This window comes from Notechis scutatus, chromosome 3, assembly GCF_049901735.1.
Source record: "Notechis scutatus isolate UNSWTSFEM ecotype Mainland chromosome 3, rNotScu1.2, whole genome shotgun sequence".
Classification (NCBI taxonomy): Eukaryota; Metazoa; Chordata; class Lepidosauria; order Squamata; family Elapidae; genus Notechis; species Notechis scutatus.
Window position 1 is genome coordinate 69,915,877 of NC_142011.1, and position 21,542 is coordinate 69,937,418.

The 21,542-nt window shown below is 36.6% G+C and overlaps 1 protein-coding gene across 1 annotated transcript in view; it reads right to left on the bottom strand.

The window, feature by feature from the left end:
* Window positions 1-21,542, bottom strand: part of JAK1 (Janus kinase 1) — a 54,510-nt gene that overhangs the window by 31,875 nt on the left and 1,093 nt on the right. The window contains exons 2-5 of the mRNA XM_026665982.2: window positions 7,769-7,893; window positions 7,052-7,117; window positions 5,735-5,933; window positions 2,668-2,791 (exon numbers count right to left, since the gene is read on the bottom strand). Of these exons, the coding sequence (XP_026521767.1) occupies window positions 2,668-2,791; window positions 5,735-5,933; window positions 7,052-7,057 (329 nt within the window). The 5' untranslated portion in view covers window positions 7,058-7,117; window positions 7,769-7,893. The remainder of the gene's footprint in view (window positions 1-2,667; window positions 2,792-5,734; window positions 5,934-7,051; window positions 7,118-7,768; window positions 7,894-21,542) is intronic.

Genomic DNA, 21,542 nt, shown 5'->3' on the forward strand with positions numbered 1-21,542 from the left:
ACTGACCCCCACCATGAAGATGTGGCACGACCACGAACTCGAAGCCAAACGAACACAGACCCAGACCCCAAACTCAAAGCCATATTAAAAACCCAAAATGCTACATCACAGCCACCCGCTCAGGACATCACATCAGAAAACTCAAGAAATTACACCTCAAGAACTCAAGAAGTCACAACACAGCAAATGACCCAGGATATCACAGCACAAGACCAAGGATACCACAGCAATAAATCTCACAAGGTCATCACACAACCCATTACCCAAGCTGTTACTACACAGGAGGCTAATGGAAAAGAGATCAAAACACAAACGACCCAGGAGATTACAACGCAAGACCCAGGATACCACAACAAAAGAACTCACAAGCCCATCACACAACCCATTACCCAAGCCGTTAAAACACAAGAGGCTAACGACCCAGGAGATGACAGCACAAGATCCAGGATATCTCTACAACAAAAGGCCATTACACAGCCCATTATACCAACATCAACTCCATCAACCAATCAAGAGGCTGCAGCACAGCCAACCAGCCCAGCACACCATCCCCCACCACTTGTATATAGAGAGATGGCAGCTCCGGTCACACACTGCTTGCACTGGCACTAAGCCGAAAGCACCAGCCTGAAGATGGCGAGTGGGACCTCGCCGAAACGTTGCCTAGATACTTTGAATCTTACGCGGGAGAGAACCCGAATAACCAAAGATCCACATACAAATACCCGCGAGAACCTCAGAAAACATATATATATATATATATATTCCTTCTTTACTGTAATTACAGATTATTCAGGAAGTCCTCATATGTTTCTATATTTCTATAAATGCAATAAAATGTTATTAAGAAAATAATATATACTTGTTTAAATAAATAAGTGGTTCTTTCTGCATGGAGTTAAACAGAGCAAGTGCAGCATAATGAGAGAGATGTGAATGCACATACATGCATAGCAATCATATTATTTTCTTTTGAGATAAGCAGCATTATGCAGAACAAAAAGTAAGAAATATTAAAACAAAGTAAAGACATGAGAAAAGAAAGAAAAAAAAATACCAACACCAGTCCCTATATTTCTTCATATCTTTCTATTCTTAAAAGCCTTCTTCTCTCATGTCTATATATTACTTCATACATTATTTTTTGTTGTATAAATTTCTCACCTCTCTCTGGGGATCGTCAGTTGCTCCATCTATACTGATAATCTTACTGGTTTTCAACATTCTCAAACCACTTATTTTTTTTTGTCCTTTTTTTTCTTGTATTTTACTATACATTAGTACTTGTTTCAATTCCACTCTTCCAACATACTGTACCAATGTCAGTCCATACAAATTGTGAAATATTCCTTCCAGCTTTTCTTGAATTCAGTCACATTCAAGTTATTTAATTACTGCCATTTTTAATTCCATTTGGTCTACTAGAGGCTCCTGTTTAACCCTTTTCACCCAGTCCCCATCCAACTCGCTCTGCATTTTCTCTTTTTTCTTCTTTACAACCCAACAGAACGCCACAAAGAAGTTGTAAGTAAAGGGGCTAATGCCCTTATGCTTTCCCTAACTTATTTAATCTTCACTGACCCTTGCTCTTTTCGATGATATTCTTTGCCAATATCTTTTTCTTACTAAATACATCATACCTTGTTGTCTCATTCATTTTCATTTTGTAACACTCTCTTTTATGTTATTTTATGTAAGCTAAGATCTCTAACCTGGAGACTACCTATGAGTCAACATACGTTGACCTACATCCCACCAAACCTTAATTCAATATTCAAAGATGTTTTAACATTTCAAAAATCCCTTCATATTCTCTTGTATAGATAGTGATTATAAGACATAAGACATAAGAATTTATTTGTCATTACACTCGCAAGCAGGTGCAACGAAATGAGGTGCTCTTCCACAAAGTAAAACTGGACAAACACCACTAAAAGAAAAAAATTGAACTAAACACAACCAACCATACAATAATCTCTATGCAATTTAAAAATGTAAATACCCCATTACTCTCAGCCATTTAAATTCCACATTTATAAAACATTATTCAGCTTAGCTATTATTTCTGTACTAAATCAATTTAACTGACTTATTTCATTTATTTATATCAAATTATTTAGTAGACTTATATGGCTGCCCATCACAAATACATGTCTCTGGACTGTTAACAATATTAAAAGCAATTTTAAAAAACACACAGAAAACATAAAACCTATAGCAACCAAGAAGCAATCTCTGTCACACATCTGGAACCCCAAACATGAACACAGAGCCACATCTCTGGAAGACTAATGGGGGACATGGGCAGTCTAATTTCGGAGGGATGATATTTCTGAGGACGGGTGCCATACCCAAAAAGGCTTCCTCCTGGGTCCCATCATCTAAGTAGTCCTTACCTGGAGCATGCCCCTCTGGCTGGCTGGGATGGGACAGTAGAAAGAATTGGGGAGTTTATTCAATTTAGACCTACTTTTCTCTAATCTGTGTCATGAACAGCAAAACTGCAATCGTTCAAAACCGTTCTAATATGAAATGCTTTTTAGCTGTGGTTTCTTGGAAACAAGGTGAAGGCTGGAAGTATTTTAAAAGCAAGGGAATTAAGTGGCTTGCTGAAGCAAGCCACAAAGCTACTATCGCACTAATTGTATCAGAGACTGTCGTAGTTACCTCATGCGATAATGAACCCGGAGTGATGTTTTCTCATCAACGTAGAAGATGTGATTTGGTGCATACCAGATCTTTCTACTTTCATCAAAGAGGGCAAACAAATTGTGGCACAGAGGAGAAATAGCTGGTAAAAGAAAGAAAAGAAAAAGAGGAAAACAAATAGTTCAATGAATAGCTAAACACAATAATAATAATAAACTTTATTACAGTCACAGACCAGCAATAGTCTAAACACAATATAAAACTGTACTATTTACTGTTAAAATTATTTTCTGCTTTCAATTATACAGTAGCTACTTTTTAATATAAAAATGTTCAATAAGGATTGTAGCTGTTATTGTTCGCCTTTCTTCAATGAGACTATAAAGCACAATCACCGTTTTAGCTATCTTTATTGTACAACTGTATAAATGATAGCTTATTTGCTTGTGTCTATTACAGCAAGTAAAGGGTTAACTGGAGACTTTGGTATAAGAAACTTTGGGCAAAGGTTAGAAGAACAGGAGGAAGAAAGAGGAAATGAGCACAGTAAACACAAAGGAGCCATTAGCTTATATATAGCAGGAAAAGGAAAGGCAAATAGTGGTGGAGCTTGTGACATTAAAAAAAAAAATTCTCCTCAATGGCTAATATAATGCACTATTGGAAAAAGAAACAGATAACAAGAAAAAGTACCCTGACTATAATAACTCTAAGCATTTTAGGTGGAGTAATGAGCCCTTAAAATATATTTATTTTCTCTCCCCGATTAATTTTTGCACTTCTGATTCAATAAATGTGCATTTGCAAAAAGCATCACAACAGCTTTTGCGTGTGATTTATAGTCAGGACTGCAGTTTGGCAACAATCCACAGTACACATACATACATAAACAAATTTAGAAAAACTAATATTGGGAAGCTAAGAACTGTTTCCAAACATTCCTAAAGCAAGATTCAGGGCGGGTTCTGGGCATTTTTCCACAGTTTCTCCTCTTAATCAAACATAGAGAGGTATCTTTGGTTCTAAGGACAAACTGAGAAAATCCTGCTTCAAATTAACCAAAACTGATTCACAATTTATTGCATTGAAGATTGACTTAAGATCTTAAATCACTTTTAAAAACTGGAAAACTAATGTATACTTTTTTAGTGAAGTACAGTCAGATTGCAATCTGTATGCAATCTGTTTATTCCTACAAGGAATAAAAAGGGGTGGTTTTTGATAGTGGCATGACTTCTACTACACTTTTAAGTTTTTAAACAGTTTGGAAGCAATTGCCTTATATGCTTGCATTATTGGCTACCGTGCTACACACAGCCTTTAAACTCAATTAGTATGAATAATATATGGGCTTTTGAAAAGTTCATTGCAGTTTATAACAAAAAGTTACTCCGAATAAGTATATGAATTGTTGAAGTCCATCCAAGTGATTTTTGTTCTATCCACAAACAATAAGCAAAAAGAAAGAATCTACTGGAGAGATGGGAGTCACATTAATGGATAAAGTTCACAGAAAAGCAGTGATAAACACATTAACTGAAACTGTAATTACAGTAAGGAAGGAATATATATATCTAGTAGAATATCTAAGCCAAAAAGGCATGTGAAATATTAAAACGGAGCAGCTAATAACAGGAAGTATCTTAAAGAGAGTCATCTTGTTTCTGTAAAACAATGATGTAATGTACAGTAAAGATGTTTGGGTCAAAGTTAAGATTTTTAAGATAGTAGATATAGCAATAGCAGTAAGACTTATAGACCACTCTATAGTGTTTTACAGCCTTCTCTAAGCGGTTTACAGAATCAGCATATGGCCCCAACAATTTGGGTCATTTTACCCACCTCGGAAGGATGGAAGGCTGAGTCAACCTTGAGCCCGGAGAGATTTGAACTGCCAAATTGCAGGCAGCCTGCAGTCAGCAGAAGTAACTTGCAATACTACACTCTAACCACTGTGCCACCAAGGCTCATATAGCATTCTAAACTCTGAAAGAAACTAGTAATTTGCACACATGCTTTGCCTTGTCTGTAACTCACATGTGTGCTTTTGGACACTTTTTCAAAGATTATCCTTATGGGATCTTTTCTCATAATTCTACGCACACAACACTCCACGAGAGGCTTGTATGAAAAGCACTCTCTTGATACCCTCAATTGGAGCCAGCAAATATTTTCCACAGGAAAAGACACGGTGATAAACTGAGTCAGAAACAAAGGCTGTTAGTAGCAGAGTGCACAGGGCAAAGCCATATTTGCAATCCACTAGCAGTGCCCTTGCTGTCTTTACTAATGAAGGTTGTTCAGAGGGACCCAGCTTTTGACAAAGATCCTCAAGTCAAGTTTAAGTCTTGGTGACTTCATGGACCTACCCATGCTTAAGTTTTTTGTTTTGGGATTTTAAAAATATATTCTATTGTTTTATTTAGATCAGTCAAGGTTAGGTTCTGATACTGGGGGCAATTTAATTTTTAAGGGCTATTTTAATATATTTTGCAGGTGGTCCTCAACTTACAACCATTTGTTTAGCGACTGTTTAAAGTTATGATGGCACTGGAAAAAACGGACTTACAATCAGTCCTCCCATTTGCAATGCCGCAGCCTCCCTGCAGTCAGGTGACCGAAATTCAGATGCTTAGTAACCCATGTGTATTTACAATGGTTGTAAATCCCAAGGTCACATGACTGCCATCTGCAACCTTTCCAGCTGGCTTCCAATTAGCAGTCATTTAACCACCGTGTGATTCACTTAACAAATGTGATGATTCACTTAACAATCATAGCAAAAAAGTTCACAAAATCAGGTGTGATTCACTTAACAACCAAATTGCTTAGAGATGCAGTCCCAACTGTGCTTGCAAATCGAGGACTATCTGTATTCTAATGCTATCTTTTCAATGCAATCTGCTGCAAAAGCATAGCACAGCGTAACAATGATAAATAACTTAACAATTAGAAGTCACTGAGGCCTTTATTTGGTAATTTCTCTAACTCCCTTTAAAATTCACCAGTCTAAAAATCATTCCTGTTTGTTTTAAACAAGCTAAATAATAATAATAATAATAAAAAAGACACTGCTGAAACTCACAGCATTTTTTTGCTGCTTCAGTGCAAAGTTCTTCAGCTGTGTACTTGCCACTTGTATAAGGAAGGGAAGGCTTTTCTTGTAAGTAGAACACTATTTCCAGCATTTGCTCCTGAACTTCTGCCTTGACTTCATTTTTCTTTGAACTTCTCATTTTTGCACAGAAAGCCATCGCTTTGCAGTCTTCTTTTACATACATATACTACGTACACAGAAAGGAAAATTATCACAACAAAGTAGACAAACTATCAAGTGGATTTCATCGCTTGGAAACCTGACACCATTAATATTACATTTTTGAAGCACCTTAAAGAATTACCAAATGGATTATGACACAAATTCAACAGTAAAAGAAAAGAAAAAATCACAGAAAGAAATAAACTAAGAATAAAATTAATTCTTATCCTTATTTTACAACAAAATTATGTCAACTGGATCTGTTTAGGATATAGAGCAGGGGTGTCAAACTCAAGGCCCACAGGCCGGATTGGCCCATGGGATGGTTAAATCCAGCCTGTGGGGCCGGCCTGGAACTATCAAAGGATCAGTCCGCCGGCCCTCTGGTGGCTAAAACAGGCCGTGTGTGTCCCCCTGTGCCTTATTTCCACCTTCCATGGCCTCCTGAGGCACTCTGCCAGCTGAAACTGGGCCAAAAAGCAGGCCCAAAACAGGCCAAAGAACAGACCAAAACAGGGCCAAAAAAACTGGCCAGAAACAGGCAGGAAAATGGGCTGAAAAATGGGCCCAAAACAGGCTGAAAAACAGCTGGAAAATGGGCCATCCTGTTTTCGGCTGGCAGAGCCCGCAGAGGAGAACTAAAATGCTGATCCAGCCCTCAAAGAAATCCAGTTTGACACCCCTGATATAGAGCGTAGCCTTCTATCAGTGTTTATTATCCATCTTTCTGAAAAGTAAATTAGTAACAATGTCTTCCAAAACCTGAGAAGTAAATTATATGAGCAATTCAAGAACATGGGGCATTGGCAGAAGACTGAATGCTACATAAGTGTGTTATCTATGACTAATATAAGGATTCTGTTAAAAAGATAAACATTTATTTCATTATCTTGATTTTTAAAAGTACCAGATTCTCTTTTGTTTTTGCTGTTCCATGCGTCAATTCTGGTTGCCAGTTACTATAAACCATTTATGTAGATGTTCTATAATATGGTATACACATGGTATACAAAAGGACATGTTCCCATATTGACAGATAGAGCAAAATAACAATACAACAAGAGTCAAATACAAAGATACAGTTTTTACACTTTTTGTCTTAATTACTGCTTCAGAAGTAATTTTTTAGGAAAAAGAACATACCTGCATTTATATGGATTTGTGACTTCCCAGCAAGAAAATGTGTGTCTTTTCAAAATATCAGGGAATCTGATTAAAAGCAAAGGAAAAATAGAATTAATTCACAAAATAATGTACAGAAAGTGTAGGACCAGAGGATGATCTTGGAAAAGCTGAGATCCATTTCAAAGTCAAGTATGAATGAAACAAAGTACTGAAGATTTCCTTTCAGACTGTAGTAGTTTCAAATAAAATGGAGAAATATCAAGACTGTAAGCTGTAAGGTAAAAATGTGAACCTGGTGTCATATATTTTGGGTTTTACTTAGCATATTGTATATACATAGCCACTAAAATATATATGATTATGACTTCACAGCATGGGTGAACCTTACTAAGTGGTGCTTGTATAATAAACTGTGATTAAGTAAATCATGGCTTAATGTATGTGAAGTACATCTATGTAGCAGCAAAAATGGTGCTTAAGCACTGTAACAATTCATTCATATAAGACAAGATAACTTCAAAAGATTTATTACATTTCAGAATTCTGTAATTCAATATGTTCCCTCTCATTTCTTCACCTAAGGAGTGCTTCAGAACATCTATTGTCAAGATAAGAGCTTAGACAAAGAAAAGAACATCTACACACAAAATATTAAAAGTCAGAATTTGGGTTCACTAATTTATTGTTACATGTCTGCTGAAGGTTATGAGAAATTATAATTTAAGCAACACTTACTGGCTTGAGTTTGGGACATTAGAGTCTCCTCTAAATGCAGAAAGGACCCTAATTAAAGAAGCTTACATCAGATTTTTTTTTTATGTCCATGCATTTACATCTTCTTTCTCTTGATCCTAAGCCATCTGGAAACCAAAGAGATAGGCAATGTCACAAGGTAGAGTGGAGAACAGATTACAGTCTTATTACATTTTCTCATGATTATTACTCATAAAGCACAGGTACATCAGGTATATCACAATGTGTCATTCTACAGTATTTCCTAGCAAAAACTAATCCTTCTTTCTAGGAACTGCAAAAATCATTTTTTGAACTTGTCACTTTTTAGCAGCATTTCAATAAGGAATGTATCTAAAAACAGAGAAAGTTTAACCACCATACCAGGGAGAGCAAAGTTGGTTGGAGGGAGAGTTGTTAAATAAGGTGATCTCAATGATTATTACCACCTGTGATCATAACGGGAAGGCTCCATTATGGTTATAAGGTGAGAACTACCATCCTATATCAATATTAACTCATAAAACCAAATTTTAATGTGTTTAAAAATTAAGCAGAATGCTCTGCATGATGGAAGCTTCCTTTCCCAGAAGCTTTTCTGAGTGCTCATGCCTTGTTTCCACCTCCTGCTTTGGAGTAATGGCTTAGTAGATCTTACTGCTATTGTATTACTATTTCCCAAAGAGTATCTCATTGGCACCTACCCAATTGACATCAAGAGTGTTACAGACCATCTTCTGGCTTTCTGGCTGTTAAAATGCAAACACTGAGATAATCTCAAAAATGCTCCCTCCTAACTATACAGCATAGAGTCACTATAATGTCAGAATTTAGTTCCTCATTCTCCCATTTGGGAGATAATCTAATCTTCCTGGAAACAAACAAAGTCAAGTTTATATTTTAAAAAAGGAAGTGTAACATATAACTTTTTTAGCATTAAAATACTTTAGTGTAATGTTAAACCATTAAAATTCAAATATTCAGTGTTGAACATAAATTATACTCAACACTGACAACTTATTAAAAAGAAAAAGAAAAGAAAAATCCCAAAGAAGATCCGTCGCTCCAGACAGATCACAGCATGGCACTGGTTTGTTACAAATGCATAATTTGCTGCCTCAAATATTACAGATTACAAAGAATTCAAAATACTACAGATCTCAAGAAAATTCTAAAGAAAATATTGCATCTTCGAGGATCACCTGAAATATGCATGAAGGTTGATATTAAGCATTTAGTTTTATAATTTATTCAGGGAGATGGAGAATATGAAACTTAATACAGAAAACAGAAATTAGGAACAGCCCAGTTCCTGGCTAGAAATAACATAGTTCTGGAGCAGAGAAACCTAGAATATCTCTAGAAAGTCCCAGCTTCTTGGAAATTCCATCTATTACTCAGAGACTAAAGAGGAAAAAGAAAACCCTGCATAATTCACCACCTTCACAGATATATCTTGAGTTCTGCCTAAGCTTTCTGTATCCCCAGCAGAGGGAGGAAGATAACCAACCCTACGTGACAAAGAACATGGGAATGTGTTTTGCATGTCTGAGTCTGCAGGCTGGCAAGCAGCTTGTATTTAAAACTGTAATGTAATATATTTGTGATGGTTTTTTTTATTATTTTATGGGATTTCCCCACCCCTCTTCTTTTTATGTATCTGGGTAAAAATAAAAATAATAGATATTCTCCATTAAAAAAACAACACTGTAGGATAACTAGGCATTAATCTTATTTTCTGGGGGAATTAGCAGTTTCCTTCAATTCACACTCACTTCCTAGTGATCTTATTTACGGCTGGGTTTACTATGCTTAAATTCAAGCCCTCCCAAAAGGCAGCTAATGATAAAGCGGGCACTGGGAAGAAGTTAAGAGGGCAGGTTAGCTGGGTGTGACGTAATTAATACAACCATTGCAGTGATAGGGGCAAAGATGGTGTCTGAGAAGAGTAAGAGGAAGGGAAATTCTAGGAACTGAAGTCCATAGGTCTTATACTTGCCAAGATCTACACTTTTTTTCCCCTCACACAACAATTAAAACAGTTTAAATTAATAGCAAAAACTTTACATAGCCTCCAAAAAACCCCACAAAATATAAAAAGCAAAATATAAAACCTAATCCATTAAACTCGGGATGACTAATAAGATCAATGAACTTTAAAGGCCTCTAAAAAAATGGAACTTAGAACATTGAAAGTTTTATAGGTTTATTAGTTCACAATTAAGCTCAACTTCTTAGAGAGAACATTGTAACAATTAAGTCATGCACAGTCAGTTAGCAATCTTCAATCTCTCTCTTTCCAAGTATGTTTATTTCTACAGTACTTTTCAGAAGTGGAGGATTCTCAGGAAAAGGTTTAGGGAATTATGGTAGGGGAACAAATAAAGACAGAAATCTAACACTGGTTTTTTTAATGCTTCTTTAAAAACAAAGGCCAAAATTCTACTATCTATATTTTATATTTTATGATAGTAATTCCTCCTTTCCTCTTAAATTTATAATCAATACCCAGATTATGGCTTTTGGCCTTTCAAAGTCAGCAAACAGCTGTCTTAACATGTAATTGCATCAGAACTAAATAGCAAGGCCCAGAAAAAAAAAACCAAGAACATTATTCTAAGTAATATTATGTAATTTCATATTATGCAATATCAAATTATGCAATCAATGCCATACCGATTGGTAAAAAGACTGCTTTTCAAAATCCCTATTTTAGCTATTAGAACTGGAAAATTCAGGAGCAAATATGAAAAGCAACCTTAATCTTTCTGGAAAACATAAAACTGTAATTTGTCCATAAAAACAACTCCAAATTGATTCCATGATACAGTTGCTTCACAATGTTGTATCAACTTGTATATGAGAATGGTAGTAACATTTGTGCTACAGTTAGCATTACAATGTCATTTGAACTTGGAAAGTTAAATCACTTTTAAGAATAAACACTTCAGAGAAAGAATGTAACATAGAAACAAAAATATATCCGCAGATCTAGAGCTGGAAAAGCACTTGACATTTATTCAATAGAAAAATAGAATGGAAAGTTAGCACTGAAGCAGCTAACCAGACCTGAAGCCTGCAATCTTTCTTATAACTCTTGTTTCCCTAGACTGAACTCAGATCTGTGAAATTGTCTTCAGATACAGATACAGATAAATCAGAGTTGGAAGGGACCTTGTAGGTCATCTAGTCCAACCCCCCGCCCAAGCGGGACTACATGTTCATCCACCTGAATATTTTATTTGAAAAGTGTACTTGAGTTTAGTTTGAATATTGTCCATATGTCATGGTACTGTATGTCAAGAAAGCAGCAGTGAGTTTATACAGAAGCAGAACATTGTTCTTTTCAAATTTAGGACAATTATATGCATCTTATATGATGTTGTTGCTCAAGAAAGCCTAATAGAGTTTTGCATACCTAGATCTGAAAGCTCCTGAACATTTTTGACACATGAGAAACTACGTATATTCTCTTAGAGCAACCCCCAGTTTGTGAACCAGCACTAGTCCGTGGCATGTCAGCATCGGGGCTGTGCAAACAAGCGAAGCCCCGCCCACTGGATGCAGGCAGCACACAAAACCTCTGGTTCCATGGAAAAACCTTTCTCCACAGAACCGGTCCCATGTTGAAGCAGAATTTTGACCTGAGCCCAGACGGTCTAATTCAAAAAAAAAATATTTCCTTCTGAATCACTGCAGCTTGGATAGAACAAAAATGGTCACATTTAGATGTCATAATAAGAGAGTTGAAATGCTTCTTGGATGAGAAACAAAACATCTTCAAAGAAAAACCAGACAGTCCAGTTGCCTCTTGAAAAAACACCTTTGGGACAATCATGGCCTGGATGATTAAGAATTTCCATAAGCATAATAAGAGTTGATATTAATTCTGATTTATCATTTGTAAACGGGCTCATCAGCAGAAACAGCTAAACAATGTTGGCATTTAATGTAAAATACAGGATTACAGAGTTGTGTGTCTCTAATCAGCACACCAAAGAATTATAGTCTGGATAAAATAAGCAGAAAGGATGAACTAAATTAATGAGAAAATTGATCATCCAATTATGCCTTAATCTAAATTCCTAATTTGTCACTTGTTTAAAATCCATTGAAATCTGAATAGCTGTTCTTTTTTTTTTTTACAAGGGAAAAAAATGTAGGTTTATTTATAGAAACCAATGATTTTATAAGATTGTACAGTACATTAACATATACATTTCAGCAGAATAAGAGACATCTTGGTTACCATCATCACCATACACAAGAAATTACTGTTAGAAATTTAGGAAGAAAGCACATCATCTTCTTAGGTGACATTGATCCCTACAGAAGTCAGGAAAAAAATAAACCTTGGCTTTGTAATACAGGACAGGACTTAGGAGAAATGTTCTCAGCCCCTGAGAAGTTCTGGTAGTTCAAGGAACACAATAATAAAAATGGACATTTTTCTACATATGCTCTTTCTCGCTAATATATTTAACCAACTATCTGTACATCCAACTATATTAACATTAATTAGCTATTTTTAACTGATTAACTATTTTATATTAACTATATTATATTAACTATATTAACTGATTAGCTAGGGACAATATGCCAAGATGTGTTAAAATTTGATCTAAAAAACTCTCCTCCTTTTATAACCTGGAGGTATCTAAGAGCAGCAGCCAATGATACCATAAAAGGTTAGGGGAGCCACTTTAAATTTTATTTTAATTTTAGGGCTGTGGGTCCCTTCATCAGATCTACAGAACCACTAAATTGATGTAGGATTTAAACTGGAATGAGGCAGGGGTAAGGAAGGGAAAAAACAATTGCTTAAGCAGACGCAGGTTACACATGCATTAACAACTGTAATGTGTTAAAACCGATTGCCTTTGAGACCATTTAAGATTGCCTAAAACCAAAAGTTTCAACAATTTTTTTAAATAAAATGTGTTGGTTGGAAACGATCTACCAGATTTCTTTGCATTCCACCTCCCCTTAGTACTCCTGATCAATTCGATTACTTTCTTCTCCACTTCTGATAGTTTACAATATAATTTCTGAACTAAGGTGATCAGAATTGCACACAGTAAATACTGTGGCCATAGTATGTATGCATATGTGTGTCCATGTGCACATTTAAAAAAATATATCTGCACTTCACTTAATATAATTGACTGTCAACTGCTATATGAGTAAATTTCACCAATTAATTTACTTTGTTGGAGGAAGGCTCCTCTGATACAAGTCATGTACAGTTTGTAGGTTTTTTTGCATATCAGTCTTGTCCCAGAATAGTTATTTTATTTGAGGAATAAATATGTTACTTAATAACATGCACATATTATGAAATTTATCCTAGAGTCTTCAGTGGATATTCTTTTATCAAACCAAAAGATTTTATTCTGCAGCCCTGAAGAAGTATCATGTTAACAAGACTCTTCCTGTTTGAGTTTACTTATTATGACAGACCTCAAGATACAAACTTAAAGACTGGTCAGCCTACACAAAATCTTTGAAAGAGACCTTTGAACACTATTTTTAGTCTTCTAGTCTGCAGTAGGAGGGAAGTGGGGAATAAGCATAGCAAATCGGCTGAGACTCTAGCAATTTAAGGCTCTTCCTTTACAGCCGAGTTAAAAATATTAACCGCTTGCAGTAACACAACATTACACTGATTTTGCTGCAAGACTAATAAGATAAAGGTAACATCAGAAAGTTTTTTTTTCTGGCAGCTTGTAGCTTTATATCATTTATAAACTTTATAAAGATTTATAAAAGTAGAACTTTTGCAAGCCACTACATTTTGGGCCAACTGAAGCTTCCAGATATTTTTCAAGAGCAGCCCCATGTACACAGTTCACCTGGCAGGTGACCACGGCATGGGAAACTGTTAGACCAGGAAGTTGGCACACAACATGGCCTTCTTGGTAATAACTGCCAAGAAGCAGGAAATGCAAATCCAAGAGAACCTCCAAATTATGAACCCTGGGAGAAAATCTTGAAAACATTTCAATAAAACCCAGGAAGTGCTCATTTTCAGCCAAACCATCATAAAACACAATCATATCCCTCCCTTTCTCATATGGTTAGCCTAGATATCTATTTGCATTTTAACAGAGTCTAGATAGTTAGGAAAGCTGAAGAATAATTAGTGGTTTGGACATACTAGAGGGACATGTGTTAATACCAAATATTTGAAAAATCCTCATGCAAAAAGTAGAGCAGAGCTATCCTGTTTCAGCACATGTTCAAAGTTTACTAGATAACAATGGTTAGAGAGAGATTAGCTGAGGCTTCTGGGTTATTGTTGCCCACAGACCCTTTTTCTTTATTTTGAACATAATCCTCATTTTATAAAGAAACAGGGGATAACTAAAAGCCAAAATGTTTGGAGAGACTCATTGTTGTTTTGCCAATTGAAGAAAAATGCTCCATCCCTAATCTCCTGGTTATAATCTCCTGGCAAATTTGAGCAAATTGTATTATCCAGTGGCTAAACATTATAATCACCCTGGCATTAAGATAAAAAGTGCAGATGTATGCACATGTATTTATATCAGTGTATAAATGGGATTACATGAAAAAGGCACTCTTTGGAAGCAATTAAATTTCATTTTATTCAGTTTTGTTAGGGTGTGGATCCTAATCCAGGAGTTTTAGGAGGCACTATTGAGACACACAAAAGTGGGCGATCAGATAATTTTAGCTCCTATTAGAAAAATTCAATTAAAACAAGTCCTGGAAATGTAGTCAAAATCCAGGTTCATTTTATCATATATGGTGGTCTTGCAAATATGTGAAAATATACTGGATAAACATAACGACAGTACCAAAAATATTTAAGATACAAATATTAATGAAACCTGAAACTTTTCTTTTAGATATGATGGACAAGTCAATTGAAAAGCAATTTGGGGTTCTATTCCTTCACATGGTGATGGCTGTGAAGATTGTTACATGCCAAACACTGAAAGATAAAGGGATTCCAACTGTTGAAGAATGGATTTTGAAATTAACTGAATTAACAGAGATGGTGAAATTAATTGCTTTGATTAGAGATAATGGACTAGATAGCTTTATAAGAAACTGGAAACTGTGGACTTTCTATGTGCTAAATATAATAACAGATGGTTAACACAAGGATTTGAAGATTAATGTTTAGCTCAATCTGTTGACTACTTTTTCTTCTATATTATGTGTGTGTGTGTGTGTGTGAGTGAGAGAGAGAGAGAGAGAGAGAGTATACGTAAAAGGGGAAGAGAATTTGGAGTTTTTTTATGTTACATGTTACATGTTAAATTTAATTGTCCAATTTCCCCCTTTTTTGTATACTTTTCTTTTTCCTTGTTAGGGTTGAAGGTAAGTTTCTGTTTTGTTTCATTTTGTTTGTTTCTTTTACTGGTTTGTATTTTATTTTCTATGATAAAATGATAATTTTGAATTAAAAATGTAAAAAAATATGGCATACAGTAATCCTCTGTTAACGATCTCTCATTCAACAGCTGTCTCAAGTTACATAGGGCTACGCAAATGGTACTCATAACTGGCCTTCATCCCAGCAGTCTCATGGTCATGTTCAAGGTGCTGGGGATCCAGCTTGCATCCCACAATCACATGATCATCATTTGCAACCTTTCCTGCCAGCTTCCCACAAGCAAAGTCAATGAGGAAACCAATTGGGAAAGTCATAATGTGCTTATTTTGGGGCTTATTTTGGAGGTAAGGACTTATATTATGAGCATCCTAAAGAAATCATGCTAGGACTTATTTTCCACTTGGATCTTATTTTCGGGGGAAACAGGTATATAAATTTACAGCTGCCTTTCTGTGAAAAAGAGATGTTTCGTCTTTTTAAGGAGAAATGTAGAAAAGCAGACTTCAAGCTGAAGCCATTTAAATGTTATTGTAAAACAGAAGATTTGCTGTGCTTTTGCTGGGCCTTGAATTATGCCTACAATAAATATATGGTTTCGCTTATGGGCTTCAGTGGAAAGACTTTATGTAAACAATTCTGTCTTAAGATAATATGGACACATTTTGTTCATAGTAACCCATATTGGTGAATTACAGTGTTACTATAAATAACAAGTTTCTATGTAAACTTACAATAACTGCTCAGTCCTTTTTTGTAAGTTTGAGTATGCCAATTTATGTCATATGCTAATATTGCGAGTAAAGGCAAAATATATATGTCCCAGGAAAATGTGGTGGCGCAATGGTTAGAACACAGCACTGCAGGCTACTTCTGCTGACTGCTGGCTGCCAACAGTTTGGCAGTTCAAGTCTCACCAGGCTCAAGGTTGACTCAGCCTTCCATCCTTCTGAGGTCAGTAAAATGAGGACCCAGATTATTGGGGGCAATAGGCTGACTCTGTAAACCACTTAGAGAGGTCTGTAAAGCACTGCGGTATATAAGTCTATTGCTATAATGTTGCAGGGTCCAATCTGAGTTGGCCACCGGGACCAGAAGTTTGTATTTCCAAGCTTTCGGACTCATTCTGGGGAACTGCTGTCTCTCAGAATGTAGATGATGTAGACGCATTCTGGAGAGAGGGAGAACCTCTCTGATGGGCTCCAACGCATATCCAAAAGTTTGGAAGAATAAACCTCTGGTCTCAGTGATTAACTTGTTGATCCTGCAACATGCTAATATTAATATATACTAATAGGACACTAAAATAAAACATTCTTATGCATGCCATTTGGGGTCTAAAATATTTGTATCAAGTTTGGGTAATGAAACGTCCGCAGGAAAACAACCAAGCTCAGAGAACACCAAGGACCCTTCCTTATAGCAACAAAGCAGGAAAAACAGCCAATATCTATTAAACATATCCTGAGAATTGTTGTGTATAATATAGTGTTTTAACTGAAATAGTATTTTCTGTATTAGAGGATATGGAATGAAAAATTTAAACAAGTAATGATAACATGTTTTAAGAGGTTACTTTACAAGCAAAAGGATATGGGCAGATTTATAAAGAAGGCTGATAATTTAGAAAAACTTATTAAATTTCTAAAGTGAGAGAAGCCCAAAAAAGAGACTGATAAAAAAAGACAGCCTAGGTGTGAGGAGAAACACAAAAATGACTAAATAATGAATTGTGTGATGCTGTTGAAGCATTGTTCATGTGAATGGAGGTTGTGGGATTTCAGATGGCTTCAACTAAATCCTAGCAAGACAGAGTGATGGTGTTTTGTCTTTTCTGGGGGAAGGGGCGGGTGGAATCTCTGGTTCTTTTTACCATATTTGCTCCAGACAGATCTGGTGTGCAATCTGGAAGTCCTTTTAGACCCAGGACTCCTGTTGGAGGAGCAGTCTTAGCTAGGAGGGCCTTTGTGCAGTTTCATATTATGTTTCAGTTGGGTCCCTTCCTAGACAGCGAGACCATACTTCCAGTCACTCATACCCTGGTTATGTGCTGTGCATGGGGCTACCCTTGAAAAGTATATGACGGGGGTGGGCTGTTAAGAAGTATGAAACATGAATAAATAAATCTGGAAGCTTCAGCTGGTGCAGAATGTGACTGGGCAGAGTGTCATGTAGGCCCCTAGGAAGGTACATATTTCACCTCTATTCTGAGTGCTACATCGGTTGCCAATTTACATCTGGGTAAAATCCATGGTGCTGTTTTTGACCTTTAAGGGCCTTCCTGACATGGGACCAGGTTACTCTGAGGTAAAATATGGACCTTTGGTCCACAAACTTAAATTGTGGCCCAAAGAAGTTCAAGAATGAGGGAGTGAATTGTGTGTGATTATTTTCACCTGCAGTTCCAAATCTTGTGCTTGGATCTGTATTGCTATGGGGATGTGGGGGTGGGGTGGGGAATATAGTAATATGGGGCAGCAGGAGGCCAGGTTTTGAAACAAGCTGAAGGGGGGAAGACTATTTTCCAATAACTTAAGTCTTATAAACAATAGACACAAAGTAGATGCAGAAGAATGCCTGGAAACCTCAAGCTGACAGTGAGAAGCTAGGTATGTGCACACCTTTGAACAGTGCATGCTATACCTCTGTTCCACAAGATGCATTGGTTGCCAGTTTATTCCCAGATCCAATTCAAGCTGCTGGTTTTAACCTTGAAAGCCCTTCATGGCATGGACTGAGGGACTGCCTCTCCCTGATTATATTAGCATATCACAGGAGATCTGTCAGACAAGGCATGCTGCCTGAATCATCAGCTAGGAGCTTACATTTGGTAGGTTCCAGAATAAATGGTGCCTGCCTTATGGAACGTTCTTCCTCCAAGATTAGATTGGCTCCATCTCTTGACATTCCAGAAATCCCTCAAGACCTATTTATGTTATCAGATCTGCAGCTCTGAAGACATACCTTGATAACTTTATTGCTGGGGTAGCCATTTTTATTCTCTCTCTGCCTAAGGCTTTTATATTATTTTTATAAATTATCTTTTTAATGTGATTTTTACATGTTTTTATATTTGTTGTATTATTTATTGTATGCTGTCCAGAGTAGCTCTTTGTGAAATGGGTAGATATACACATTTGGTTTATGAATAAGAATGTTTCGTATCCATGGGGAAGTCTGTATTTTATTGGAATTGTCAATGACTTTGGGTGCTGTTAAATTTGGTTTAAGGCAAGGGTCTTCAAACTTGGCAAGTTTAAGACTTGTGGGCTTCAACTCCCAGAATATCTAAGCTAACATGACTGGAGGAGGAATTCTAGGAGTTGAAGTCCACAAGTCTTAAAGCTGTCAAGTTTGGAGACCTCTGGTTTAAGGCATCATTTTGTGAGGGTTTTAAATTTTGCCAAAATCAAGTCTTTTGCAATAACTTTATCTTGAGTTTGGAGTTTAACTATCATCTTCATCTTTTAAAGTTCTTCAGACATCTGAATTGAGTCTTTTAGTATCTCCTTGAAACTACTGGGAAATGCAGAATTAATCACTACATTACTACTGTGATGACAGATTTATTTTTTTCATGTCTGCTTTTAAAACAGTCTGCAGGAAACGTATTGAATTTTAGCTAGCTTTAATTAATTGAGATTTACTCTAGACAAAGTAGAAATAGTTTTCAAATGGTCCTAGGTGGTTCACAAGCAGGCTGATAGGTGGCTGGGTAAACAATTCCTGCAGCAAGGCATGAATGTGGCTGGGCGGGGTGTGCTGTTGCCAACAGCAGGAAGGCCCACCGGTGGATGCCATGGTACAATTGCACCAGGTGTAGGGGAGTGGTTGCTGCCTAGTGTAAATTGGCACACAGGTGTGTATAAGTCGGAAGGTGCTGATACATACAATACACATACCACCTTTCCCCGAAAATAAGATCCTACCCCCTCCAAATAAATCCCAGTTAAGAAAGTCAGCCAGACGTATGCATTTAGTGCCACATTTCCCTGAAAATAAGGCCTACCCAGAAAATAAGCCCTAATGCATCTTTTGGAATAAAAATTAATATAAGACCCGGTCTTATTTTCAGGAAAACATGGGTAGTGACATACAGCCATTCTTCGTATTGATATAAATTATACATGCATACTTGAATAGACAGGAAGCTCAAAGGATGTGGGTTATACTTTTAGTCACAGCAAAATAACATTTTATGGTCAATTATAATTACATTTGGTGTAGTGGTTAAAGAATAAAGCTAGAACCCATGAGATAGTGGTTCCAGTCTCCCTTTAGGCAAAGGCAGCTTGGGCTAGTCACTCTCACTCAGCCCTAGGCAATGGCAAATCACTTCCGAAAATCTTGCCAAAAAAACTGCAGGGACTTGTCCTTGCAGTCACTAGGAGTCAATACTGACTTAAAGGAAAGCGCAAAGTACCCAAGAAAAAAAGCCCCCATATTTCAAGAGATCTTGTATAGAAATAAACTTTTTTAGAAGATGTCTATAGGAAGAGTTCCTGGTTTCTGTATTCAATCATTTAATTTTCAAATAATTGATACTGGGAAAAAATTAAAGAGACAGGAAAAAGTTTTTTAAAAAAAAAAACAACTATAAACTAATACTCAATTCTGCCATTTTCTACCAATTAGCAACGCTATTTTAATATTTGCTAATTTTAATACTAGCATTTGCAGATAGCCGTGACAACCGCAAAACGATGACATTTGTAGTGTAATGTCACAACACAAACCCCATACTTTTTATTTACATCATGGCCTTACATATAAGCACATATGGAGTAGGCGTTTACGTCACAGGTATTTTTTTTAGTTGCCCTCCTCTACTTTTCAATCGATAAACCAATCTCCAAGCCAAGCCAAGTTTTACAAATTGGAAAAGACATCCCAGAGTTGAATGTACCATTCGTGCATCATTTTCTACATTAGACAAATGGTTTCTTTTATATTTGGACTAAGTTATTATGGAGCCTTTTTTCCATGACAAAATTCATAGTCTGCAACACTGAGAAGGCATTGTTTCCTTTTTCCTTATTATTTTCCCTCCATTTGTTCTGGGTTGATATCTTTCCTTTCTCTCACTATATGTAAGGAATTTCCCAGTGGTTTTTTTTTTTAAATTATTAAAGCTATTTTGCATATAATTCAGGGAGTATACATCATAAATAACAGTAAAAATCAATACATAAATAAATAAATAACAGTAGAAATCAATAACAAAACAAAGTGTAAAAACCACAATGCAAGGCAATATAGAAGTGCTACAATATAGAAACACATAAATCCTGGAAGAAAAATCAACTAAAATACCATTCACCCAGAAGCTCACTTACTCCCACACTCAATACTTGGGAAAAAAAAGTCCCTCAGAACTTTAAAGGCAGGTAGACTGATTGAACTTGGAGGGAGGGATGCTCCTCCAAAAGGCAGGAGCATTTGATATACAGGTAATCCTCGGCTTACAACAGTTCATTTAGTGACCGTTTGAAGTTAGGGAACTGAAAAAAGTGACTTAGTTTTTCACACTTATGACCACTGCAGCATCTCCATGATCACATGATCAAAATTCAGATGCTTGACAATTGGTTCATGTTTATGACACTTGCAATGTCCCGCAGGGTCATGTGATCACCTTTTATGACCTTCTGACAAGCAACGTCAATGGGGAAGCTGGATTCACTTAACCATACTACTAATTTAACAACTGCAATGGTTTACTTAACAGCTGTGCCAAGAAAGGTCATAAAATGAGGCAAAGCTCACTTAACAAGGGTTTCACTTACCAACAGAAATTTGGCGCCCAATTGTGATTGTAAATTGAGGACTACCTGCACCATATTTACTCTTTTTAATTTATCCCCTTCCTTACTAGAGCAGTGGTGGTGCAGTGGTTAGAATGTAGTACTGCAAGCTACTTCTGCTGATTGCCAGCAGTTCGGGTCTCCAGGTTGACTCCATCCTTCTGAGGTCAGTAAAATAAGAACTCAGATCATTGGGGGCAATATGCTTAAGGAATATTCTGCATACTCTGTAAACCGCTTAAGAAAGGGCTGTAAAACACTGCGAAGCGGGATATAAGTGCTACTAAGTACCATCTAAGTGCTACTGCTACAGCATACAACAAGCCAAACATGGTTGACTTCCGAGCACATAAGGCAAAACTATGCAACCAAGAGGGGGAAATGGTTGCAAAAGCTTAAAATAGATTTCTTAAATGCGCGGTGCTGTCAGTTAGTGAAGACCAACTCTCCTCACCCTGGTCACCGGGAAAAAACAAAAAACCGGACAACCTGCAACCATGATCAGAATTGATCCTCTTGGGGCGAAGTCCAAGAAAACATTGAAGAAATTGAGAGGGTTGGGGGTGGGAGCGGGAAGGAAGCGCGGAGGAGAGGGAAAGATACTTGGAAG